We start from the raw sequence: 23,052 nt of genomic DNA on the forward strand, positions 1-23,052 counted from the left end.
CCTCAAAAAATTCTATGAGATTCGTCAGACATGATTTTCCTTTCACAAATCCATGCTGACTTTGTCTGATCATTTCACCGCTTTCCAAATGTGCTGTTATCACATCCTTGATAACTGACTCCAGCAGTTTCCCCACCACCAACGTTAGGCTAACCGGTCTGTAATTCCCCGGTTTCTCTCTCCCTCCTTTTTTAAAAAGTGGGGTTACATTAGCCACCCTCCAATCCTGAGGAACTAGTCCAGAATCTAACAAGTTTTGAAAAATTATCACTAATGCATCCACTATTTCTTGGGCTACTTCCTTAAGCACTCTGGGATGCAGACCATCTGGCCCTGGGGATTTATCTGCCTTCAATCCCTTCAATTTACCTAACACCACTTCCCTACTAACATGTATTTCACTCAGTTCCTCCATCTCACTGGACCCTCTGTCCCTTACTATTTCTGGAAGATTATTTATGTCCTCCTTAGTGAAGACAGAACCAAAGTAATTATTCAATTGGTCTGCCATGTCCTTGCTCCCCATAATCAATTCACCTGTTTCTGTCTGCAGGGGACCTACATTTGTCTTTACCAGTCTTTTCCAGAAGTTTCATATCCCTGTGTTTTATTCTGGCTTGAAGTCCTCCCCTCCGCTCTCTCTTCCGGCTGTGGTGATGTGCCTTCACCTGCTTCAGGGTGCCGTACCTGTATTCCTGAGAATCAAGTCTACTGAGTCCTTCAGAAGACTGTGAAACTGTTAGTTTGTTAAGCCGGTTTAAAAGTACATTACTTAGAGGGAAAATACAGGCCGCAGATTGCAGCAATAGTAGTTTAGAAGTATAATTAAAAGTTTTGTGTGCAGCCTGCAAAACATTTGTCACCAGCGCCATCTTGCTCCACCAAACAGCCATATACACCCGGAGCTGTTTTTGATTTTCCCCAATTGATATCTCGGTGCCATCAAATGTGGTAGGAATATTAAAGTTGCTGGTGAACGCAGCAGGCCAGGCAGCATCTCTAGGAAGAGGTACAGTCAATGTTTCGGGCCAAGACCCTTCGTCAGGACCTGACCCGAAACATCTACTGTACCGCTTCCTAGAGATGCTGCCTGGCCTGCTGCGTTCACCAGCAACTTTTATGTGTGTTGCTTGAAATTCCAGCATCTGCAGATTTCCTCGTGTTTGATAGATATATTGGTCAGTTTCTGTAGATCCTGGAAATACTGAACAACAGATGCAAAATACTGGAGGAATTCAGTAAGTCAGGTAGCATTTATGGAAATGAGTAAACAGTCAATGTTTTAGGGACCCTTCATCAGGACTGGAAAGGGAAAGGGAGAAGGCAGTGGGGCTGCAGGGAGTAGAAAGAGGGATAGATGGCAGAAGATAGCTAAGACTGGTTGAAGGGGGAAGGTGCATGGGTGGGGGAAAGGGGGGTGAAGTGAGAAGCTAGACGGTGATAAGTGGAAGAGGTAGAGAGCTGAACAAGAAAGAATATGATAGGAGAGGATAGTGGACCATGGGAGAAATAGAAAATGGAGAGGAATCAGAGGAAGCTGATGGACAGGTGAGGAGAAGAGAAGGGATGAGAAGGTGGGGAATGGAAAAAGTAGGGGATAAGACAAGAGAAATTACCTGAAGTTAGAGAAATTAATGTTCATGCCACCAGGTTGGAGGCTACCCAGATAGAATATGCAGTTTTGGTCCTTCAATCTGAGTAATGCCTGACCATGGTAAAGTTGAACTGAAATGGGGCGGACCAAGCAAAAGGATACTTGATGAAGCAGTCCCCCCAGTCTTAGGATGTGATCTACACATTCATGCCAACCTGAATGAGCAATGTCCTCATTTAATAGAGAGGCTAATCATTGCATCATCTGACCTAATTTAATCCAGAGCCTATCAAAGCATCATCATTCACTTCTCCTGCTCCTCTTAAAATATACACACACACAAGGATGCTAACCATATTTTAACTGACAACAGAATTGATTTTTTAATCAAAAAAAAAACAACTGCAGACATTAAAACTCTGAAGCCAAGGGCTGAAAACATTGCAGGTACTCAGAGAGTCAGCCAGAATCGTGGATGGAATTGACAGACTTGTGCACAAGCATTTCACATACACTGAGCAAACTGCTGAGTTTATCAAGAATTTTGTTCACTCTTTCTTGTGTTTGGTGATTGAGACAGATGGTGGAGGCATGTAAAAAGTCAATAATTGTCTGATTTTGTGATTCAGCTTTAATTATTTGCACAAGGTTAAACAACTGACAAAGCCAAAAATAGCAATTACAAGTACCACACTCACTTCAACACAGCCCACAATGATTACTCTACATTTCCTTAAAATCTCAATTAGTAAAAACAACCAGATAATCAGTTTAAAGCAAACCACATTGTTCTGCTTAAGATGGAACAAATTACATAGACTACAAGGTACCTCAGCATTGCACACTGTTCAGTAGAACAATCATGTCTAGTATTTCACAATATTCCCATCAGAATATTTAAATTTCCTTATACCTAGTGCCTATTTCCATCAAATAGGTCTCTCTCTTTCTCTCAATCCAACCGCTACAAAGGTCCCCCAGCTAATTCCCTTTGCTTGCTTCTGTGCGCAATTGCTCTAATTTTACTTGCTCCATCCCAAAATTCAAAGTTCAAAGTCAACTTATTATCAAAATACATACTGTATATGTTACCATATACAACCCTGAGATTCATTTTCTTACAGGCATTTACAGGAAAATAAAAAATACAACAGAATTTCAGAATAAAACTATGCATAACCTATGACTCACAAGCAGCTAATGTTAAAAAGAAATATTGTATAAATAAAAAAAATACTGAAAGTAATACCGCATATTATAGCAGCAACACACACCTGTCCCTTCATAATAAATATAATTGGTAAACTCAAATTTCTGGTCATATTATAAAGAGGATTTAGAGATGGAGGGGAAGGTGTGGAAAAGGCTGCCTAGGATGGTAAACACCAATGAAAAGTTACGTCTGTCAGAACAGCTCCAGTAAGCTAGGGATCTCTTCCACTGGAAGAAGACTGAAGGTGATCTGATAGCGATTTAACATTATGAAAGGAATCGATAGCACAGATGTAGAGATCTTTCCTTTTGTAGGGCAGACAAAAGCCATGAATAAATGATAAATTTATAAACAACTGTAATAACTTATTTGGTCAAATGCTCTGTTTCTTTGTTGTAAATACTTTCAGACACTTTGTCACCTCAATGTAAAAGTTCATATCTTAAATTAGATTATATTACATTAGAATAGGTCAGATTAGATTAGCTTTATTTGTCACATATACATTGAGAGATGCAGTAAAATGGATCATTTATGACAAACCAGATCAGTGAGGGTTGTGCTGGTGCCATCATAGCATACCCATAACATACTAACCCTAACCCAGATGCCTCTGGAATGTGAAGAAACCTGGAACACTCAGAGGAATCCCACATAGTCACAGACAGAACATACAAACTCCTTACAGGCAGTGGCAGGAAGCAAATCCCAATCTTATGATAAATGTGAGGTACATTCGATCTGCTCATCAAAATTGACAATGACCTATGCCAACACACACAAAATGCTCAAGGAACACAGCAGGTCAGTCAGAATTTATTGGGAGGAATAAAAAGCCAAAGTTTTGGACTAACGTAGACCTGTAGTATTTTTTTAAATTGGCAATATATTTGGGTAGGCTTCTCTTTGGGTGAATTGGTGCTGGGACAAATGGAACAATCTCAATGTCAATTACCTGACGCATCAGTCCATTGCAATATTGCTCATTCATACATGCCATTAAGGGCTGTGTTCCACACTGGGTATAATCTGCCTGCATATATACCATATCTACACAACTGTACACTTAGCTTCTCAGCACTTTCAGAACCAATGGCTGGTTGTTAACTTTCTTCCCATATCTGCCTTTACTTTTAAACAATTAGCCCTGCTGTGACCATATAGTACGGAAAAAAAACTAAGAGAAGCACTGATACAAACTTTGAGAGATTCTGCATCATAAAGAGAAAAATTCTGTGCATTAAAAAGAATACTTGGAACAGAGATAAGGAGGAATTTCTTTAGCCAGAGGGTGGTGAATCTGTAGAATTCATTGTCACAGATGGCTGTGGAGGCCAAGTCATTTGGTATATTTAAGGCAACAGCTGATAGGTTCCTGATTAGTAAAGGTATCAAAGGTTACAGCAAGAATGGGGTTGAGAGAGATAATAAATGAAACATGTTGAAATGGCAGTGCAAAGTCAATTGGCTGAATGGCCTAATTCTGCTCCTATGTCTTATGGTCTTATTATTCTCTGTTGAACAAAGATTAAAAGTATTGAATATAGACCTGAAAAGGAACCATTTTCAGGATTGTTGGGGAAAGGATAAGAAGAATGATGTATTTAACTTTTTAAAGAAAGTCAGGTCAAATGACCCCATGTACTTCATGTTTCTAGGGTTCCATGAAAACAAATTGTGCATCCAATTAAAAGCTGATCATTATCTTATTGGTTAGCAACTGCAAAATGAGGGGTGCAAAATGAAAAAAAGTCAGACAGACTGTGAATTGCTCAATGTACCACAAACACTAAGCATTGTGAACCTTTATCTGATTGTACATACTCTGGGAATACATACAACAAATATAACACATGGCAATCACCTAAGTGATCAAATAAACTTTGGCAAAGATGATGAAACTAGTTTGCTGAAGTGAATTCAAACAAATACTAAAGGATTACAGTGCAGGGAACTCAGGGATCTTGGATTTACACAATTCTGCAGCACAAAATCTGCGGGATTTGTTGTGCGTGCTATCATTGCCTCTGAGTGGAAAAATCAATTTTGATCAAATCAGGCGCAATGGAAAGAATGTGCAGACGCTCTGAATACCAGAGATGGGTCCTGACTACTAATGATTCCCATTAGCACACATAATCATGTGATTCTGCAGTTAATTGCAGCCTTACTGAATCACAGCAAGGGCAATACTTTGTAAAAACACTTCAAGAGCACAGATTAGATTGGTAATTTTTCTGGATTTTGCTAATTTCATTTGAAGTAGAGTTTAGTGGCCATCCTAAGTCCTTCAGTCATTGAAGTAATATTTTTATATTATGGCTTAAAAAACAATTTCAAGATGATGACACTATTTTTCTATGAAAGGTGTTGGGCACCACTGCAATTGTAAATATATTAAGGATCACTCCATTTCAACTTTGTAGAAATTTATGGTGTCCTATTTAAAATGGTAAATGTTTTATTATTGCCACATGTACCGAAGTACAGTGAAAAGCTTGTCTTGCCTACCATCCATACAGATCATTACATTACAACAGTGCATTGAGACAGTACAAGGGAATGCGATAATAGAGTATGGAATAGAGTGTTACTTTATACTTATAAATAAAATGTTTATGATGGGCTATGCAGTTAAGCATCTGATAGAGCCACAGCTTCACAGCGCCAATAACCCAGGTTCAATTCTGACCTCAGGTGCTGACTATGTGGAATTTGTATATTCTCCTTAGTGAGTTCAAGTGTTTCCTCTAAATGCTCCAGTTTCCTCCCACATCTCAAAGACAAGCCTTTTGGCACTTTAGTTAGCCTCTTTAAATTGCCCTTGGTGTGAATGAGTGGTGAATAAACAGTCAATGTTTTGGGCTAAGATCTTTCTTCAGGACTGAGAAGGAAGGGGGAAGATGCCAGGATAAAAAGTTGGTGGGGGGAGGGGTAGGAGGATAGCTAGAAGATGATAGGTGAAGCCAAGTGAATGAAGGCAGGAGAATGGTGTTGAGAGGGAAGATAAATCAGCTCCGTTCAAATGGTGAAGCAGTCTAGATGGGCCAAATAAGCAAATTCTGCTCCTATGCCTTATGGACATCTCTCCTACACATATGTCCACTCATCTTAAATGGATGTCCTCTGCATTGGCCATCGCAGTCCTGGGAAAAAGGTGCTGGCTGTCTTGTCTACCCATGCCTTTCATAATCTTGTGCATATCTATTAAGTTGTCTCTCATCCTTCTTCACTCTAAAGAGAAAAGCCCCAGCTTGCTCAACCTTTTCTTATCAGGCATGCTCTCTAATCCAGGTAGCGTCCTGGTAAATCTCCTCTGCACCCTCTCTAAAGCTTCCATATCATACTTATATAGGATAAGTATCCTATATAATTAGGCGCCCAGAAATAAACACAGTAATGAGGGAACAGTGCATTGAGGTGTGATTTTTGGCTAAGGTACTAAACAGACCACTTGTCTGACTTCTCAGAATGATGAAGCACCACTTCGAAGAACAGCTGAGTTAGAACATAGAACATGGAACAGTAAAGGACAATACAGGCCACTTGGCCCATGATATTCTGCCGACCTGTTAACCTACTCCAAGATCAATCTAACCCTTCCACCTTAGAGAGTCCTCACTTTTCTATCATCCATGTGCCTATCTAAGAGTCTCTTAATTCTTCCTATTATATATCTGCCTCTACCACCACCTATGGCAACACATTGCACACACACTCACTCTTTGTGTAAAAAAAAAATCATCTGGAAGCAAAGACCTGTATCTATAAATAAATCATCGGCATTTGCCCCAGAGTGATACATAAGGTAAAATTAATGATCCGATCATTAAGGATATACTAATTACTAAAAATTGCGAGTTCAGGGTTTACTACCACAATAACAGCTTTTCAAAAAGAACCTAATGGCTGTAGAGTGATTTGGGAACTTCTGAGGTTGCTGAACACACTGCCCCATACGTCAATTGTTTATTCCCCTCCACACTGTAGATATTGCCTGACCTGTCAAATTCTTCCAGCGTTTTGTATGCGTGGCTCATATACATGTAAGCCTTTTACCTTGCATTCATCAGTGTCTTCTGTAATTCTGACATTTATTATTTTGTCTTAGGAACCAATGCCCCAAAAGTTAGATCTTAAGCATGCAGCAGAAATTGATTTGAACTGGTAAGGAGTTTTTAGATCTACATTTGGAGATATATGTCAATGAATCCAGCCTTAGCTTTGTAACTTGCATCTTTGTAACTTGTATGACATAGCATGGAAAGTAAGAAACCAATAGACTGTAAATAAATCAACCAATAGACTGAGAATATGAGAGTCTAGGGCCTAACACTGAAGTTAAAGGCCTGTGTGTGACTGGGTGGAAGGGTGGGAAAGAGGCATGTTGTACCATTGTTCTCTTGTTTTGTTCTGTTATTATCGTTGTTGCTTGTGTTGATCTGTGTTTTGTGTTGTACTGTTGTTCTGCCAAGCATGGTGGGCATGCTATGTTTGCACCAGAATATGTGGCAACACTTGTGAGCTGTCCCTAGCACATCCTTGGGTTGTTAACACAAATAACGCTTTTCACTGTATGTTTCAATATACATGTGATAAATAAATCTGGATCTGCATGGGGTGTGTCCTTTCGAGATCATATAAATTTTAAATGAAGCAAACAGAAATTATACAGAAACAGGCCTTAAAGTAACTTGGCTTGAGCGCTTGGCATCTGAACATTGCTGAGAATGTAGTAATATTATAAATTTTATCCCAAAAAATTATTCTCTAATTTACAGCTAAATGCTTTTCAGAGCTTTTTGATTTGAGGCATAAAGTATTAATCTCACATTATATAATCTGAGGGTCATTACTCTGAAACAAATGATGATCATTTCTTTGTAGATGAAGCAATTGTCTGCTGACATTTTTTTCCAGACACTACCTGCCAAGAGTGATTGCAGCTGATGTCTCAATCAGTTTTTGGTGAACTTTAACACTGCACATAGAGAGAAAGACAAATAAACCACTGAAACCTCGAGCACTCTTCATTGCACTTTAGCACATTAATTTCTTATGCAGTAGTCAAAGTACATATTCATCAATGGTTTCAAAAAGTCACCCTCTCTGAAAATGGAACATCCCTATAATTTGATTCAACAGTAGTCATAGAGTCATAGAGCAATACAGAACAAAAACAGCTCCTTCGGGTCCACCTAGTCCATGCTGAACTATTATTCTGCCTAGTCCTATAGCCCCTCCCCCAATCTTCCTCTCATCCATGTACTCAGCCAAATTACTCTGAAATGTTGAAATGGAACCCGCATCCAACACTTCCGCCAGCAGCTTATTCCAAACTCTCACCACTCTCTAAGTGAAGTGGTACCCTGGGTGCCATGATAGAGTACCAGTTAGCATGACGCTATTTCAGCTTGGTGTGTTCCGGAGTCTGGAATTCAATTCTGGTGCTGTTCTGTTAGGAGTCTCTATATGTCTTACCTGTAGAATGTGAGGGTTTCCCCTGGGTGCTCCAGTTTCTTTTAACAGTCCAAAAACATAGCTGGTAGGTTAATTGGTCATTGTAAATTGTCCCATGATTAAGTTAGGGTTAATCGGGGCTCTGTGCTTGCTGAGGCAGTGTGGCTCAAAGGGCTTTAATGGCCTATTCCATGCTGTATTGCTAAAGAAATAATATATAAAGTTCCCCTTCATGTTCCACTTAAACATTTCATATTTCACCCTTGACCCATGACCTCTGGTGTCATCCAGGCTCAGTGGAAAAAGTCAGCTTGCATTTATACTATCTACACCCATAATAATTTTACAAGTCTCTATCAAATATCCCCTCATTCTCCTATGTTCTAGGGAATAAAGTCATAAGCTATTCAACTTTTTCCTATAACTCAGGTACTCAAGTCCTGGCAACGTTGTTACAAATTTTCTCTGAACTCTTTCAAGCTTATTGATAGCTTTCCTGTAGGGTAGGTGACCAGAACTGCATGCAATACAGTACTCCAAATTAGACCACCCCAATGCCTCATATATCTTCAACATAACATTGTAATTCTTCTACCCAATACTTTGATACTTAATACTTTGATTTATGAAGGCCTAATTCTCAAGGCTAGGGCAAGTTATTGCCCTGTGACTTGCCTCATCAACATCTAATTATTTAGAGGCCTTCATGGTTTTTTGCTGGTAAAAGGCCAGCAATATCATGAAGGATCCCACCACCCTGCTTATGGACTGCTTGTGCTACTCTCATCAGGGAAGAGGCTATGTCAGGACCTCAAAGCTAACCACTCCTCATTATGGCTCCTCCATGAAAAGAGTTAGAAGCACCGACTTTCTGGGAGTACCCATAGTGGATGATTTCACCTGGTCCCTCAACACCACCTCTTTAGTCAAGAAAGCAGAACGGCATCTCTACTTCCTGAGGAGACTGAGACTCCCACCCCCCTTCTAACTGATTTTTACAAGAGTATCATTGAGAGTTTCCTGACCAACTACATCACCATCTGATACAGGAATTGCAAGGCATCTGACCACAAGTCCCTAAAAAGGATTGAAAGGACTGCTGAGAGGATCATCAGGGTCTCTCCTCCACCCATCAGAGATATTTATCAAGAGTGCTGCTTATGTAGTGCCCTTAGCATTGTCAGTCATCCCTGTCATCCATCTAACAATCTCTTTGGCTTCCTACCATCAGGCAAAAAATACTGTAGCATTAGGACAAGAACAGTTAGGATAGGAAACAGCTTCTTCCGCCAGGCCAAGAAACTACTGAACTCCCTGCCACCATCCATGTCCTCTCATGTATGAAATGCCAGTAGCAGATACTGTTTACTTTTTAACTTGCATCGTAAGTACACCTTATTACTTGTTAATTTATTTGTGTATGTGTTAGGCATGTGAGTAATATGTATTGTGTTGTGCATCTTGGTCTGGAGGAACGTTGTTTAATTTGGGAGTATAAATGTGTACTGTTGAATGACAATAAACTGAATTTGAGCTTGATAAACAGTTGCTTCCCCCAAGCCGTCAGGGTGATCATCACCTCCACCCATTAACCCACCCTATCAATTCCCATTCACATTAGCTACCTTTCTCCACAACCACTCAGCACCCTTCATTTCCCCTCATACACTGCCACTCTGCGGTTACTTGTACACTGGATTTCGTAGGATTGCTTTTATGTTATATTTATTGTGTTCTTTACACCAGATCAAGAGTAACAATCATTTCATTCTCTTTTCCACTTGTGTACTGATAAACGACAATAAACACTCTTGAATCTTAATGTAGTTAAAATACATTGTCTGGTATTCACAGAGAGTTAATTAGCGAGAAATGCGTTTTAAGGTGGTCTTAAATGGAAGGCCTCATGGGGGAAACTTATGTGTATAGCTGAAGACACAGCTAATGAAGAGGTACACAAAAGGCCATGGTTAGAGAAAGTAAAGATTGAATGGTGGTAGAATGCCTGGAGGAGTTAGTCCAGATGTGGGAGGTCAAATGTAAGAAAGTAATCAGGACTCTTAAGAATATTGATGCACCCACCAGTGAATCTTGGGGTGCAAGTCCACCACTCCCTGTAAGTGGCAACATATCAACATAAGATGGCGAAGAATGCGTACAGCATTTTTGCCTTCCATCAGTCAGAATTCAGTTTAACTGTCAGAAGTCATGTTGCAGCTATATAAAGCTTTGGTTAGTTTCTGAATACTGTGTGCCGTTCTGGTATCTGCACTTCAGGAAGGATGTAGAGGCTTTGGAAGGGGTACAGAAGAGATTCATCAGGATGTTGCCTGGATTTGAGATTATTAGCAATAAGAAGAGGCTGGACAAACTTGGATTGCTTTCTTTGGAGGAAGCCGTAGCACCCAGAGGAAACCCATGAGGTCACAGGGAGAGTGTACAAACTTGGGAATTGAACTCTGATCAGTGGTTGCTGGTGGTGTAAAGTATTGTGTTAACCACTACACTACCATGGTGCCAAGTAGCTAGAATTGAAAAGAATGACATCAGTTGGCAAACACAGCTGCACTTCACTTCTTTGTCTTCAGAACTGTGTGTGTGACTTCCACAACTCTACTTCTCACAGTCCAGTCTCTCATAATCATTTACACACTTTAACAAAGGAACAACACACAAAATGCTGTAGGAACTCAGCAGGTCAGGCGGCATCAATGGAGGGAAAGAGCAGTCAATGTTTCAGGCTGAGAACCTTCATCAGGACTAGAAGGGAATGGGGCAGAAGCCAGGATAAGAAGGCTGGGGGGAGGGGAGGAACGACAAGCTGGCAGGGTCTTTGATGAAGGGTATCAGCCTGAAACAATGACTTTTTAATCCTCTCCATAGATGTTGCCTGACCTGCTGAGCTCCTCTAGCATTTTGTGTGTTACAGGTGATAGGTGAAGCCAGGTGAGTGGGATAGGGGTGGGGGATGAAATGAGAAGCTGGGTGGTAAAGGGCTGAAGAAGTGAAATCTTACAGGAGAGGAGAGTGGACCATGGGAGAAAGGGAGTGACACCAAAAGGAGGTGTCAGGCAGGTGAGCAGAAGAGAAGGGGTAAGAAAGGAGCTAGAATGGGGAATTCAAAAAGGAAACAGAAAGCTACAGCATTCTAACAACGCAGCATATGTGCAGACGACTGAACCTCGAGACACCAACTGGATCAAAACCAGCTTTAAGTTCCTTTGAGATTCACAATTACCCAATTCACTGATTGCACCACGTGCTTGCTGAAATATTCCAAACTAGCTGATATTTAATACAAATGCTCTCCATAGTCTCCACATCAAACTCACTTCACTATTCTGATAGCAGCAGTGAGCGAGGAGTGCACACTGGCTGATGAATACAGTTGAGGGTGGTGTGTAAAAATCTGAGTTGTGCACCTGGAAGCATATTTCTACAATTGCTCTTACATGTGCAGTCAATGGCGTTCTATTTCCAAGCTTTAAAAGGTGTTTTACAAATCCTAAATACAGGAGGGACAGACAAATACAAGCATGATAAAGATTTCACCACTCCTCATATCATTAATATCCATTGCTTAGAACAGCCTTAAAGTGTTCACCGGTGACTCAAATGAGCAGTTTTCAATTTTACAGTCAAAATGACAAGGGCTTTACATAGAAATCGACTAAAGATATGCTGAGGAGTGGGGCAGGCCACCCATAAGTGTCACCATACCTTGCAGTGCCAGGACAGCATGCCCACAATGCTTGGCAAAACAACACAGAACACAACAAACAACAGCAAAATAAGTCCCATTCCTCCCTCCCTTCCACCCACCTATGCACTAGGGCCTGTTTAATTTCTGCTGGAGACATCATTGGTGCATAAGAATTTATTGGTCTATCCCCAAGGTACAAAGTGCTAAGATCCCAAATAATTAAAAGACAAGAAAGTTGTAAAAGCCTGGGAGATAAACAACAACGGTATTAAATGCATAAAATTGATATGCCTACAGGGTCAACAATGTCTCAGCAGTGGCATCTGAATCAGAACATCATGGGTCTAAACTCACTCAGAACTTGATTGCATACAGCATCTTTTGGTTGGAGTATCAAACAGGTCATGCTACAGCTGTTAATGACATCAGTCTGGCCACACTTGAGGTACTGCATACAGTTCTAATCCACACAACACTGTGGTTGCATTAGAGAGCAGCAGAAGCTGTTGTTTTAATTCATTCATAGAACATGAAGGGCTGTGAAACTGAGAGAGATTAGCTTAATTTGTTACATGTTCAGCGATATCAAAACAAATAGTAAAATGCGTCATTTGCGTCAATGACCAACACAGAGGGAGGCAGCCTACAAGTGTTGCCATGCTTCTAGTACCAACGTAGCACGTCCGCAACTTACTAACCCTAACCCGTATGTCTTGTTGGAATGCAAAGGAAACTGGAGCACCCGGAGGAAACATGCAGTGATGGGAAGAATGTACAAACTACTTACAGACAACCCCTTATAGGTGGCAATTGAACCCCAATGTTACAGTTGGCACTGTGAAGCATCATGCTAACCACGAAGCAAAAGGAGGAGAATTAACAGCACTGTTGGGAGACGGAGCCACATATGGACCAGCATCAGTAAGGACAGTGTAAAAGAACATTTGCGAATCTGATGGGTATCTTTTTAACAATGCAGTAGTTTCTTGGTTACTGATTAATTATTTGAATTTAAATTCTGTAGCTGCTATGGTAGGATTCAAGCTCCAGGTCAGTGGTGCAGATGGTCCTGAAGATCAGCTGTTGGGTCGGTAATTTAAGCATGGTGTTACTAACTCTACTTTGAGAATGTTGGCAAGCCTAGAGGATTTCAATCATGTGAAGTACAGACATTTCTGTGCTGGATGACTCTTCGACATTGTCAGGGTAGAGTTCTTCATGGTGAAGGAAGCTAAGAGGAGAACCGATCTGATTAAGATGCATAAAATTGTACACTAGAAAGGCCTATTTTATTTAGAGACTCATAATTAAAGTACATGGATTTGCAACAGGAGGAGAGGAGAAAGCTGAGGAATCAGTTTTACACCTAAACGATGGTGGAGGACCAGATATCACTGTCTGAAAGGTTGGGGTGGAGGAAGGTAAACCTATTCACATTTAAACATCACCCGAATCAGTCTGCCAAGAACTGGGGAGCAGAATTAGTCTATGTAGTTCATTTGACATATGATGGGCTGAATGGCCTCATTCTACACCATAAATTCCTCTGATTCTGTAATCCAGGTTGATATTTGTCAGAGTGCTCATGGATTACTGTACTGCTGAACTTTCAGATTAAATAATTCTATTGTCTTTACTGCTGGATCCATCACAAGCACATCCCCCCCACCACTGATAGATTTAAAGATTAACTTTATTTTTCACGTGTAAATCAAAACATACAGTGAAATTTGTCGTTTTGCATCGAATCAGATCAGTGAGCATTGGGCTGGGATGCAAGTGTCAGCACCAAAATAGCATGTCCATAACTTACTAACTCTAACCAAATGTCTTTGGAATGTGGGAGGAAACCGGAGCTCCAGGAGGAAACCCATGTAGTCACGGGAAGAATGTACAAACTCCTTACAGGCAGCAGCAGGAATCACACTCCGATCTTACAGCCGACCACAATATTATTGTGCTGCTCCAGCCTTGAGGCAGTGTCTACAGGAGATGCTGCCTCAGGAAGGTTGCATCAGTCACCAAGGGTCCCCAACAATCGGGCCATGCACTCTTCTTGCTGCCACTATCAGGCAGAAGGTACAGAAGCCTGGAATCCCACACCACCAGGTTCATGAACAGCAACTTTCCTACAACCCATCATGTTCTTGAAATGACCTGCATAACCCTAACTGTACCTCTGCAATGGAACACCATGCACAATGACCAAGCACTCTTGCACAGTGAGGACTAGACCATAATACCAAGGAGCAGAAGTCGGCCATTCAGCCCATCGAGTCTGCTCCGCCATTTTATCATGAACTGATCCATTCTCCCATTTAGTCCCACTCCCCTGCCTTCTCACCATAACCTTTGATGCCCTGGCTACTCAGATACCTATCAATCTCTGCCTTAAATACACCCAATGACTTGGCCTCCACTGCCGCCCGTGGCAACAAATTCAAGATTCACCACTCACTGGCTAAAAAACTTGTCTTAGATTATATCCCAGGTCTTGCTTCTACAGTCTTTCTTTTATTGTATGGTATAAATTTATGTTCTGTGTGTCGTTTCACTGTCTGTTTTGATGTACATGTGATAAATAAATCTAAAATCTGAAACTTGAAATCTGATCTGTACTTATGTGCCTGTGGTGATGCTGCAAGTTTTTCACTACACCTGTACCTCACTGTAATTGCGCACATGACGATAAACTCAACTCAACTTGAGGAGCAACAAGGATGTTCTTGATTCCTGGCTGATATTTACTCTTCAGCCATCAGTACAGATATTTTCATTCACCTCAACACTGAGTTGATTCCACAACCTATGGACTCACTTTCAAGGATTCTACAACTTATATCATTATTATTCAGTATTATTTATTTTCTTACTTATTTTTTTTGTATTTACATAGTTTGTCTTCTTCTGCACATTGGTTGTTTGTCAGTCTTTGTGTGTAGTTTTTCATTGATTCTATTGCATTTCTTTGTTCTACTGTGAATGCCTGCAGGAAAGTGCATCTCAAGGTAGTATATGGTGATACCTACATACTTTGATAATAAATTTACTTTGAACTTCTTAATCTTTCTCCATAAAACAGATTACCTGGCCTTTTATTTTTATTTCCACTGCTGCCACTCTGTCTAGTACCATCTCATCATTCCTATAACGAGTGGGCAGGGTGGGGATAGGAACAATATGTTATACCAAACCGTGCATGTTAAAACTGTGCAGCTTTAACATAACTTCTAGTTAATTTCGACATCTCAGCTACTAAAGTATGTGATCAAGATTGTGGAGAGTGACTTGTGACCTATGCCCCTGTGATTCAGATAATAAGTGCCACACTAAGCCACAGCTGGCTCTGTAGATATACATATTTTATGTATTTAATACCTTTCTCAATGTGCCTCCCAAGTTTATACTATTTTATTGAAGCTTAATTTTTTGGGAACCAAGCTTTTTTATTGCTTGAGGGGCAGCTGAATAAATTCCTGTGAATTGGTGATGTCTGCAAAAGAAATTAAATAATTCCTGTGGGCGACATTTCTTATATCACCACAGTGACTACATTTCAAAACTACCTTATCATTAATGTAAATTCATTGTATGTCCTGGGAGTGTGGAAGATGATATGTGAATGTAAATACCTTACAGAATTATTGTCCCACCTCAAATAAAGGACTGTAAAAAATGTAAAGGTTACAAAACAGTATAATACTGCTGTGATGAAAGGTCATTGACCTCTAACATAAACATGGAACATAGAGCAGGCCCTACAGTCCAAGGTGATGTGCCAAACTTTTAACTGACTCCAAAATCAATCTAACACTTCCCTCTTACATAACTCTCAATTTTTCTAACATCCATGTGCCTATCTAATAGTTTCTTAAATGCCTATACCATATCCACCTCTACCACCACCCCAGCAGTGTGATCCACACACCCACCACTCTCTGTGTAAATAACCTACCTCTGACATCTATCCATACTTTCCTCCAATCACCTTAAAATTATGCCCCCTCATATTCGTCATTTCCACCCTGGGAAAAAGATTCTGCCTGTTTAGTCTATCTATGCCTTTCACCATGTTGTACATCTCTATCAAATCAACCCTCATCCTTCCTTGCTCCAAAGAGAAAAATCCTAGCTCACTCAACCTATCCTCATAACCTGCTCTCCAATCCCTGCAGCATTCCGGTAAATCTCCTCTGCACCCTCTCTAAAGCTTCCACATCCTTCCTATAATGAGGTGACCAGAATTTAACACAATATTCCAAGAGTGGTCTAACCAGGGTTTTGTAGAACTGCAATATTAATTCATGGTTCTTGAACTCAACCATTTAAGGGCAGCAACTCTGTATCTCTCTCTATTGAGGCTGCCTGACCCACTGAGTATTCATAGCTCCAAACTCCCTCTACCTGGTTTCTTGAGCATACAGAAGTAATCAGAATCAGAATCAGAATCAGGTTTATTATCACTGGCATGCGACGCGAAATTTGTTAACTTAGCAGCTGCAGTTCAATGCAATGCATAATATAGAAGAAAATAATAATAATAAATAAATAAATAAATAAATAAATAAATTTTATTCAGTATACTTTATACAGTATACGTATATTGAATAGATAAAAATTCTATTCAATAATAGATAATAATAGTAATACAATAATAGAGCAATATGGCATGGATACAGTCCCTTCAGCCTAATAAATCCATGTCACCCAGCTAGTCCCAATTTCTTGTGTTCAGCCCATATCTGTTAAGCCAGGCCCCTCCTTGTACCTATCCAGGTGGTTCTTGAATGATACCATTGTACCTGCTTCAGCCAGTACCTCGGTAGCCCATTCCCTCTAGTCACCATTCTCTGCATGAAAAACTCGTCCCTCAAGTTGTTCTAAATCTTTCACCTCTCAGCTTAAACCTATGCCCCATCGTTTTGAATTCCCCTACCCTAGAGAAGAGACCGCTATCCAAAACTCTCAATTTTAAACTCTTCTATAAGGTCCTAAGACCATCAGACATAGAAGCAGAATTAAGCTATTCAGCAATTGAGTCTGCTCTGCCATTTGATTAGGGCTGATTTATAGTCCCTCACAACACATTTCTCCAGCCTTCTCCCCGCAACCTTTGAACCCTATCAACTTCCACTTTAAATATATCTCCACTTTAAGGTCGCCCATCATTCTCTTGTGTTCAAAGTTTTAAAGCCCTACCCTGGCCAACTTCTCCCTATAACTCAGGCCCTCTATTCCTGGCAACATCCTCATAAATTCCTTCTGGACCCTGTCTAAAGTCTTAACTCAGTAAGGATGCTTGAATTTGAAGTAGCTCCCGATATTTACTTTGAAAATAAACTCACTCTTTCTGGTTACTTTCACCACAGCACCTGTTCCAGTTCGACAGGTTTCTTTTCTTTTCTCAACAGCATCTACCCTCGCCCAATAGCCTCATGGTGTGGTGTGCTTCTTCTCAGCACGCAGAGGGAAGATAAAGTCAATTCTATCATTGTAATCTCATAGCTCCACAGCTGGTCTTCCATTACACCATATACTGGGTTTGTTTTGTGTTTCTCATTCTGTACTGATCCGCTGCTGTGTTCAGCAATAGCTCATCACACCATCGTTCATTCACCATGGGAGGTCATCAGTCACATACAGGGGTTATGGTAGGATTCTTAGATCCTCCAAAGTTTCCGCGCAATTTGATAAAGTAGTTAAGAAGTTGTATGATGTGTTGGGCTTCATTAGTCAGAGACTGAGTTCAAGAGCCATGAGGCAATGTTGCACCTCTATAAAGCCCTGGTTAGACCAAACTTGGAGTACTGTGCTCACTTTTGATCGCCCCATTATAGGGAGGAAGTGGAAGCTTTAGAGAGGGTGAAGAGAAGATTTAACACTATTATGCCTAGATTAGAAAACAAGACTTACTAGGATAGGTTGAGCTAACTAGTGTTTTTATCTTTGGAGAGAAAGAGGATGAGAGGTGACTTAACAGAGGAAAACAAGATGATAAGAGACATAGAATGAAAAACCAGAAACTTTTACCCAGGGTGGAAGTGGGTAAAAAGAGAGCAATAAATTTACAAGGATGTTGCCTGGCTTGGAGAGCATGCCTTATGAGAATAGGCTGAGAGAACTTGGTCTTTTCTCCTTGGAGTGATAGAGGATGAGAGGTGACCTGATAGAGGTGTATAAGATGATGAGAGACATTGAAACATTGATCATGTGGATAGCCAGAGGCTTTTTCCCACAGATGAAATGGCTAACACGAGGATGCTTGGAAGTAGGTACGGAGGGGATATCGGGGTAAATTTTTCATACAGAGACTAGTGGGTGCGTGGAATGCACCGCCAGCAATGGCGGTGGAGATGGAGACTATAAGGTCTTTAAAGAGACTCTTAGATAGGTACATGGAGCCTAGAAAAATAAAGGGCTCTACGATAGGGTAACTCTAGGCAGTTTCTAGAGTAGGTTACATGGTCGGCACAAAGGGCCTGTAATGTGCTGTAGATTTCTATGTTCCATGTACTAAATTAACGGTGATTGTTAGAAATATAGGGGGGATATCAGAGATACTGTAGTTCTTTTACATAGAATGATAGGTGTATTGAACATCCTGGTATGGGGTTGTTGTAGAGGGAGATACATTCGGATCATTTAAGAAGCTCTTAGATAGGCACATGGATGATAGAAAAATGGAGAGCTATGTGTGAGGAAAGGGTTAGATTAACCTTGGAGCACATTAAAAGGCTGGTACAACATTGTGGTCTGAAGGACCTGTGCTGTGCTGTAATGTTCTAAGTTTTAATGACAATTCTATCATTTTAACCTCAAAGCTCCACAGGTGGGCTTCCATTATATCATAAACCTGATTTGCTTTCTTCGTGGTGCTCATTCTGTAGGGATCTTCGGCTGCGTCCTGCGGTAGCTCATCACTCACCATGGGAGGTCATCAGTCACATTAATTACAAACTCAGACTAAATTCATCAGTACTGGTCAGAAACATCTCACAGGCAGCTACCTTCCAGACTACCTTTCACGTCAGCATGCAAGGGTTACAGAACTAACCTCTTTTCTCCCTGTGAATCTCCTCCAGGAGATGCTCTTGCTTTGTGATTTGCTCTATGAAAAGCTCGGTCTCTGACTCCTTGCTCTGCATGAGCTCCTTCAGCTGTCCTCGACACTGCCGGAGATGCGATCGCAGCTTGAGCTCCCGTCCATCGCGCTCCTTCACTTCCTCACACAGCCACTGTAGCTTGGTCTAGAAAATGACATGGTCAATCAGTTTCAACCTGCATCCAGCACTATCTAAATCAATCAGAATTTTAAAACCATGATATGTCACTGAGAAGGAGTTGATGCTAGACAGTGATTATATTTAACATTCGACACAATGGTTCCATCACCCCACCACATTGTGAAGTTTCAGTCCTGAAATGTCGTACACTTTTTTATGCCTGGAAGATGAAAGTTGAAGTCAAAGTACATACGGCCTACACCACCTTGAGATTCATTTTCTTAAAGGAAAATAAAGAAATGCAATAGAATTTATGAAAAAGTATACATTAATAAAGACTGTCAAACAAAAAATGCTCCAAAAATGTCATCCCGCCAAAGGCAGGCTTAGGAGATTGACAAACACAGTAGCCAGAGGTTTAATAAAAATAACATGTTAATGATTATAAAAGAATTTACATTGAGAATAAGAATGATTACACTACCGTTGTGAATAAAGGTTATCCTCTGTGGAATTCTCTGCCACAGGAAACAGTTGAGGCCAGTTCATTGGCTATATTTAAGAGGGAGTTAGATATGGCCCTTGTGGCTAAAGGGATCAGGGGGTATGGAGGGAAGGCTGGTACAGGGTTCTGAGTTGGATGATCAGCCATGATCATACTGAATGGCGGTGCAGGCTCGAAGGGCCGAATGGCCTACTCCTGCACCTATTTTCTATGTTTCTATAGCCAAGCATGCACAATGATCTGCACAGGAACAGTTATTACCCTACAACCATCAGACTCCTAAACAGCATGGATAATTTCTGTCCCCTTAACTCGGAATTGATCCTACAACCTACTGCCTCGCTTTCAAGGACTCCACAATTAATGTTCACAGTATTAATCAAATACTTATTTATTTGCATTTGCCTTCTTTTGCATGTTGGTTGTTAGTCTTTGTTTAGGTATAGTTTATTTCATTTCCTGTAAATGTCTGCAAGAAAATGAATCTCAAGGTAGTATATGGCAATATAGTCATACTTAGATAATAAAATTACTTTGATGTTGACTTCTGCTGCCAACCCCTTTGTCCAAGAACCAATTGTAGCTTCGGTGAAAGTTGTCCATTCACAGACTCTTCCACCAAAAAGTAAGAATGCAGCCCATCTATATTTTTATTCTAAACTTAGTTCTAGCCATGCAATCATTATGGGTACCTTTAAGGACCACCATGTACAGTATCAGCAAATATAACAATCCCAACTAAAAGACCTCCACCATCTACATATTTACAGAATTGGAAAGGCTTATTAAGTGGTTTAACTACTCCTACCAGATTCTTATGGCAGCTGTCCCATCACTGCTGTAAAAGAGAGATGCAGATGTACTTATCACATGAACATTCAAACATGCAGTGAAATGCATCGTTTGTGTTAACAATCAACACACCTAAGGACGTGCTGTGGGCAGCTTGCAAGTGTTGCCACACATTCCGGCATGCCTAACATACTCTGCAGAGCAGCACAGAACACAACAAAACATAATATACCAAGTGACAAAGCAACAATAGCAAAACAAGTTCCTCCCTTCTTCCCTCCCTTCCACCCACACATTTACACAGTCCTCTAACCCCAGGTCAGGCGGTCTTCTTTAGCCTCCAGCAGACTTGTAGAATTGCAGGCAGTGTGCCTTCAACTTCCCCAACACACTCTCAGAGATTCATAGACTTTGGGCTTTAGCCATCAGATCTCAACTTCTGGGCTTCTGATCAACCTTCAGGTTTCAGTCAGGGCTTCCAATTGACCTTCAGGCCTCAATATTCAGTATCCAACCCAGATTCACCAATGATGATGAATGAGAACCCTGGATTACAATCCCAAACGCTAGGCCTTGAACTCCAGTCTGGCAATTCATATACCCAGAGGGTCACTAACCCTCATTCTTCTTTAATCTGCTGACATCTGGCCACATCCATGTCACTGACTTTGAATGCAGAGTGGGGAGCTTTAGACTCCAGTCCTTAACTCCCTCATATTCATGTCCCAAAACCCCAACCTAACCCCTTACTCCCCTCTCTACCATCAAAACCATCTCTATGAACCTAAAAAAAAACTAAAAAGAAAGAATGTCTACAATGATCCTTTTCAGTGACAAAGGAAAATAACAAGATACGAAATGGACATATGGGGTGCTAGGGAGGGTATCACCTCTGGTGAATAGGCTTGGCATGTCTCCTCTGGGGCAGCTCACTCGACTTTACTCCCCACCAGACACTTAGCTCTCACCTGTGGCTCTGAGTAGTTGTTTGCATATGACCGTGGCAACACCCTGGTAGACCACTTTGACACTCAGGTTAAACCAGCTGAAGATAGACTGCAGGCCTCATACCCCGGTGAGACAGGGACGTGCCTGCCCTAGCACGCAAAGTCAGCCCTGGCAAACTGGGCAGATGAGATGAACAGGGAGATCCAGCAGGGAGGTCAGGGAGGCAGTTCTGCAATGCTTTATGGAGAGCAAAGGGCAGGACAAGGCACTGAAGAAGTCACAGTCATCCACCATAATCAAGGAAGATCCCAGTTGTGATGACTACTCGAGCTATTGGACCCAGACTCCCAAGGTCAAGAGAGTAGAACTGCCCCAGTCAATGGCTTTTCCAAGGTCATAGTAAGTCAACGTAAATTTATTGCCAAAGTACATATATGTTAGCATATACTCCATTGAGATTCATTTTCTTGCAGGCAAATAAAGAAAAACAATAGAATTTATGAAAATCTTTTCATAAATAAAGATTCACAAATAACAAATGTACAAAAGAAGATAAATGGAACAAATAAAAGAAAAATACTGAGAACATGAGCTTCAGAGTCCTTGAAAGTGAGCGTGTAGGTTGTGGGATCAGTTCAGAGTTGTAGTGAGTGATGTTATCCACACTGGTTCAAGAGCATGATGGTTGTAGGGTAATAACTGTTCCTGAACCTAGTGGTGTGGGAACTACTGCTCCTGTACCTCCTGCCCAATGGTCAGGAATTCTGTGATAGTGGATGCTGCTTTCTTGCTGTAGGGCTCCATGTAAATGTGCTCAATGGTGGGGAGGGTAACTTCCTCTTTAAAAATTCCCCTGCACAGGTTCAGACTGCCATCATCAGAGAAAACGGACAACTAATCAATCAAATGGACAGTATGACCAAATGAAGCACTTTCTGGTACTGACATCAAAATCTATAAATGACCTCCTTTCAGCAATTTTTTCCCACCCCCATCCCCTCTTCTTCTATTCTCCACTCTAGCCTCTTACCTCTTTTCACCTGCCTATCATCTCTTACAGGGTCCCCTCCTTCTTTCCTTTCTCCCACACTCCACACTCCACTCTCCTCTCTTATCAGATCCTCTCCAACCATTTACCTTTCCTACCAACTTGGCACCTTCCCCTTTCCTTTCCAGTCCTGATGAAGGAGCTTGGCCCAAAACGTTTGACTGTTTATTCACTTCCATAGATGCTGCCTGACCTGCATAGTTCCTCTAGCATTTTGTGCGTGTTGCTTTGTATTTCCAACATCTGCAGAATTTCTCATGTTTATCAACGACCTGAATCTTTTCTCCATATCTACTTTCACGTTTGCATTTAGTTTACTTTCAAAGAATGGTTCTTAAATATAATTAAGACACAGTTAGAAAGATTTTTGCATAGCAAGGGAAATAAGGGATATGGAAAAACGGCAAGGTGGGTGGAGCTGAGTCCGTGGCCATATCAGCCATAATCTTATTGAATGGTGATGCAAGCTCAACAGGTCAAATAGATGACTTCTGCTCCCATTTCATACACTCAGTGGCCATTTTATTAGGTACACTTATACATATGCTCATTAATTCAAATATCTA

At 40.9% G+C, this 23,052-nt stretch overlaps 1 protein-coding gene across 6 annotated transcripts in view; it reads right to left on the minus strand.

Moving 5' to 3' along the window:
- Nucleotides 1–23,052, minus strand: part of LOC134344680 (centrosomal protein of 128 kDa) — a 664,526-nt gene that overhangs the window by 252,812 nt on the left and 388,662 nt on the right. For all 6 annotated transcript variants that reach the window (XM_063044801.1, XM_063044787.1, XM_063044794.1 and 3 more), the window contains one exon: nt 19,025–19,217. In XM_063044801.1, the coding sequence (XP_062900871.1) occupies nt 19,025–19,217 (193 nt within the window). The remainder of the gene's footprint in view (nt 1–19,024; nt 19,218–23,052) is intronic.

The sequence above is a fragment of the Mobula hypostoma genome, chromosome 1 (assembly GCF_963921235.1).
Source record: "Mobula hypostoma chromosome 1, sMobHyp1.1, whole genome shotgun sequence".
NCBI classification, from domain to species: domain Eukaryota; kingdom Metazoa; phylum Chordata; class Chondrichthyes; order Myliobatiformes; family Myliobatidae; genus Mobula; species Mobula hypostoma.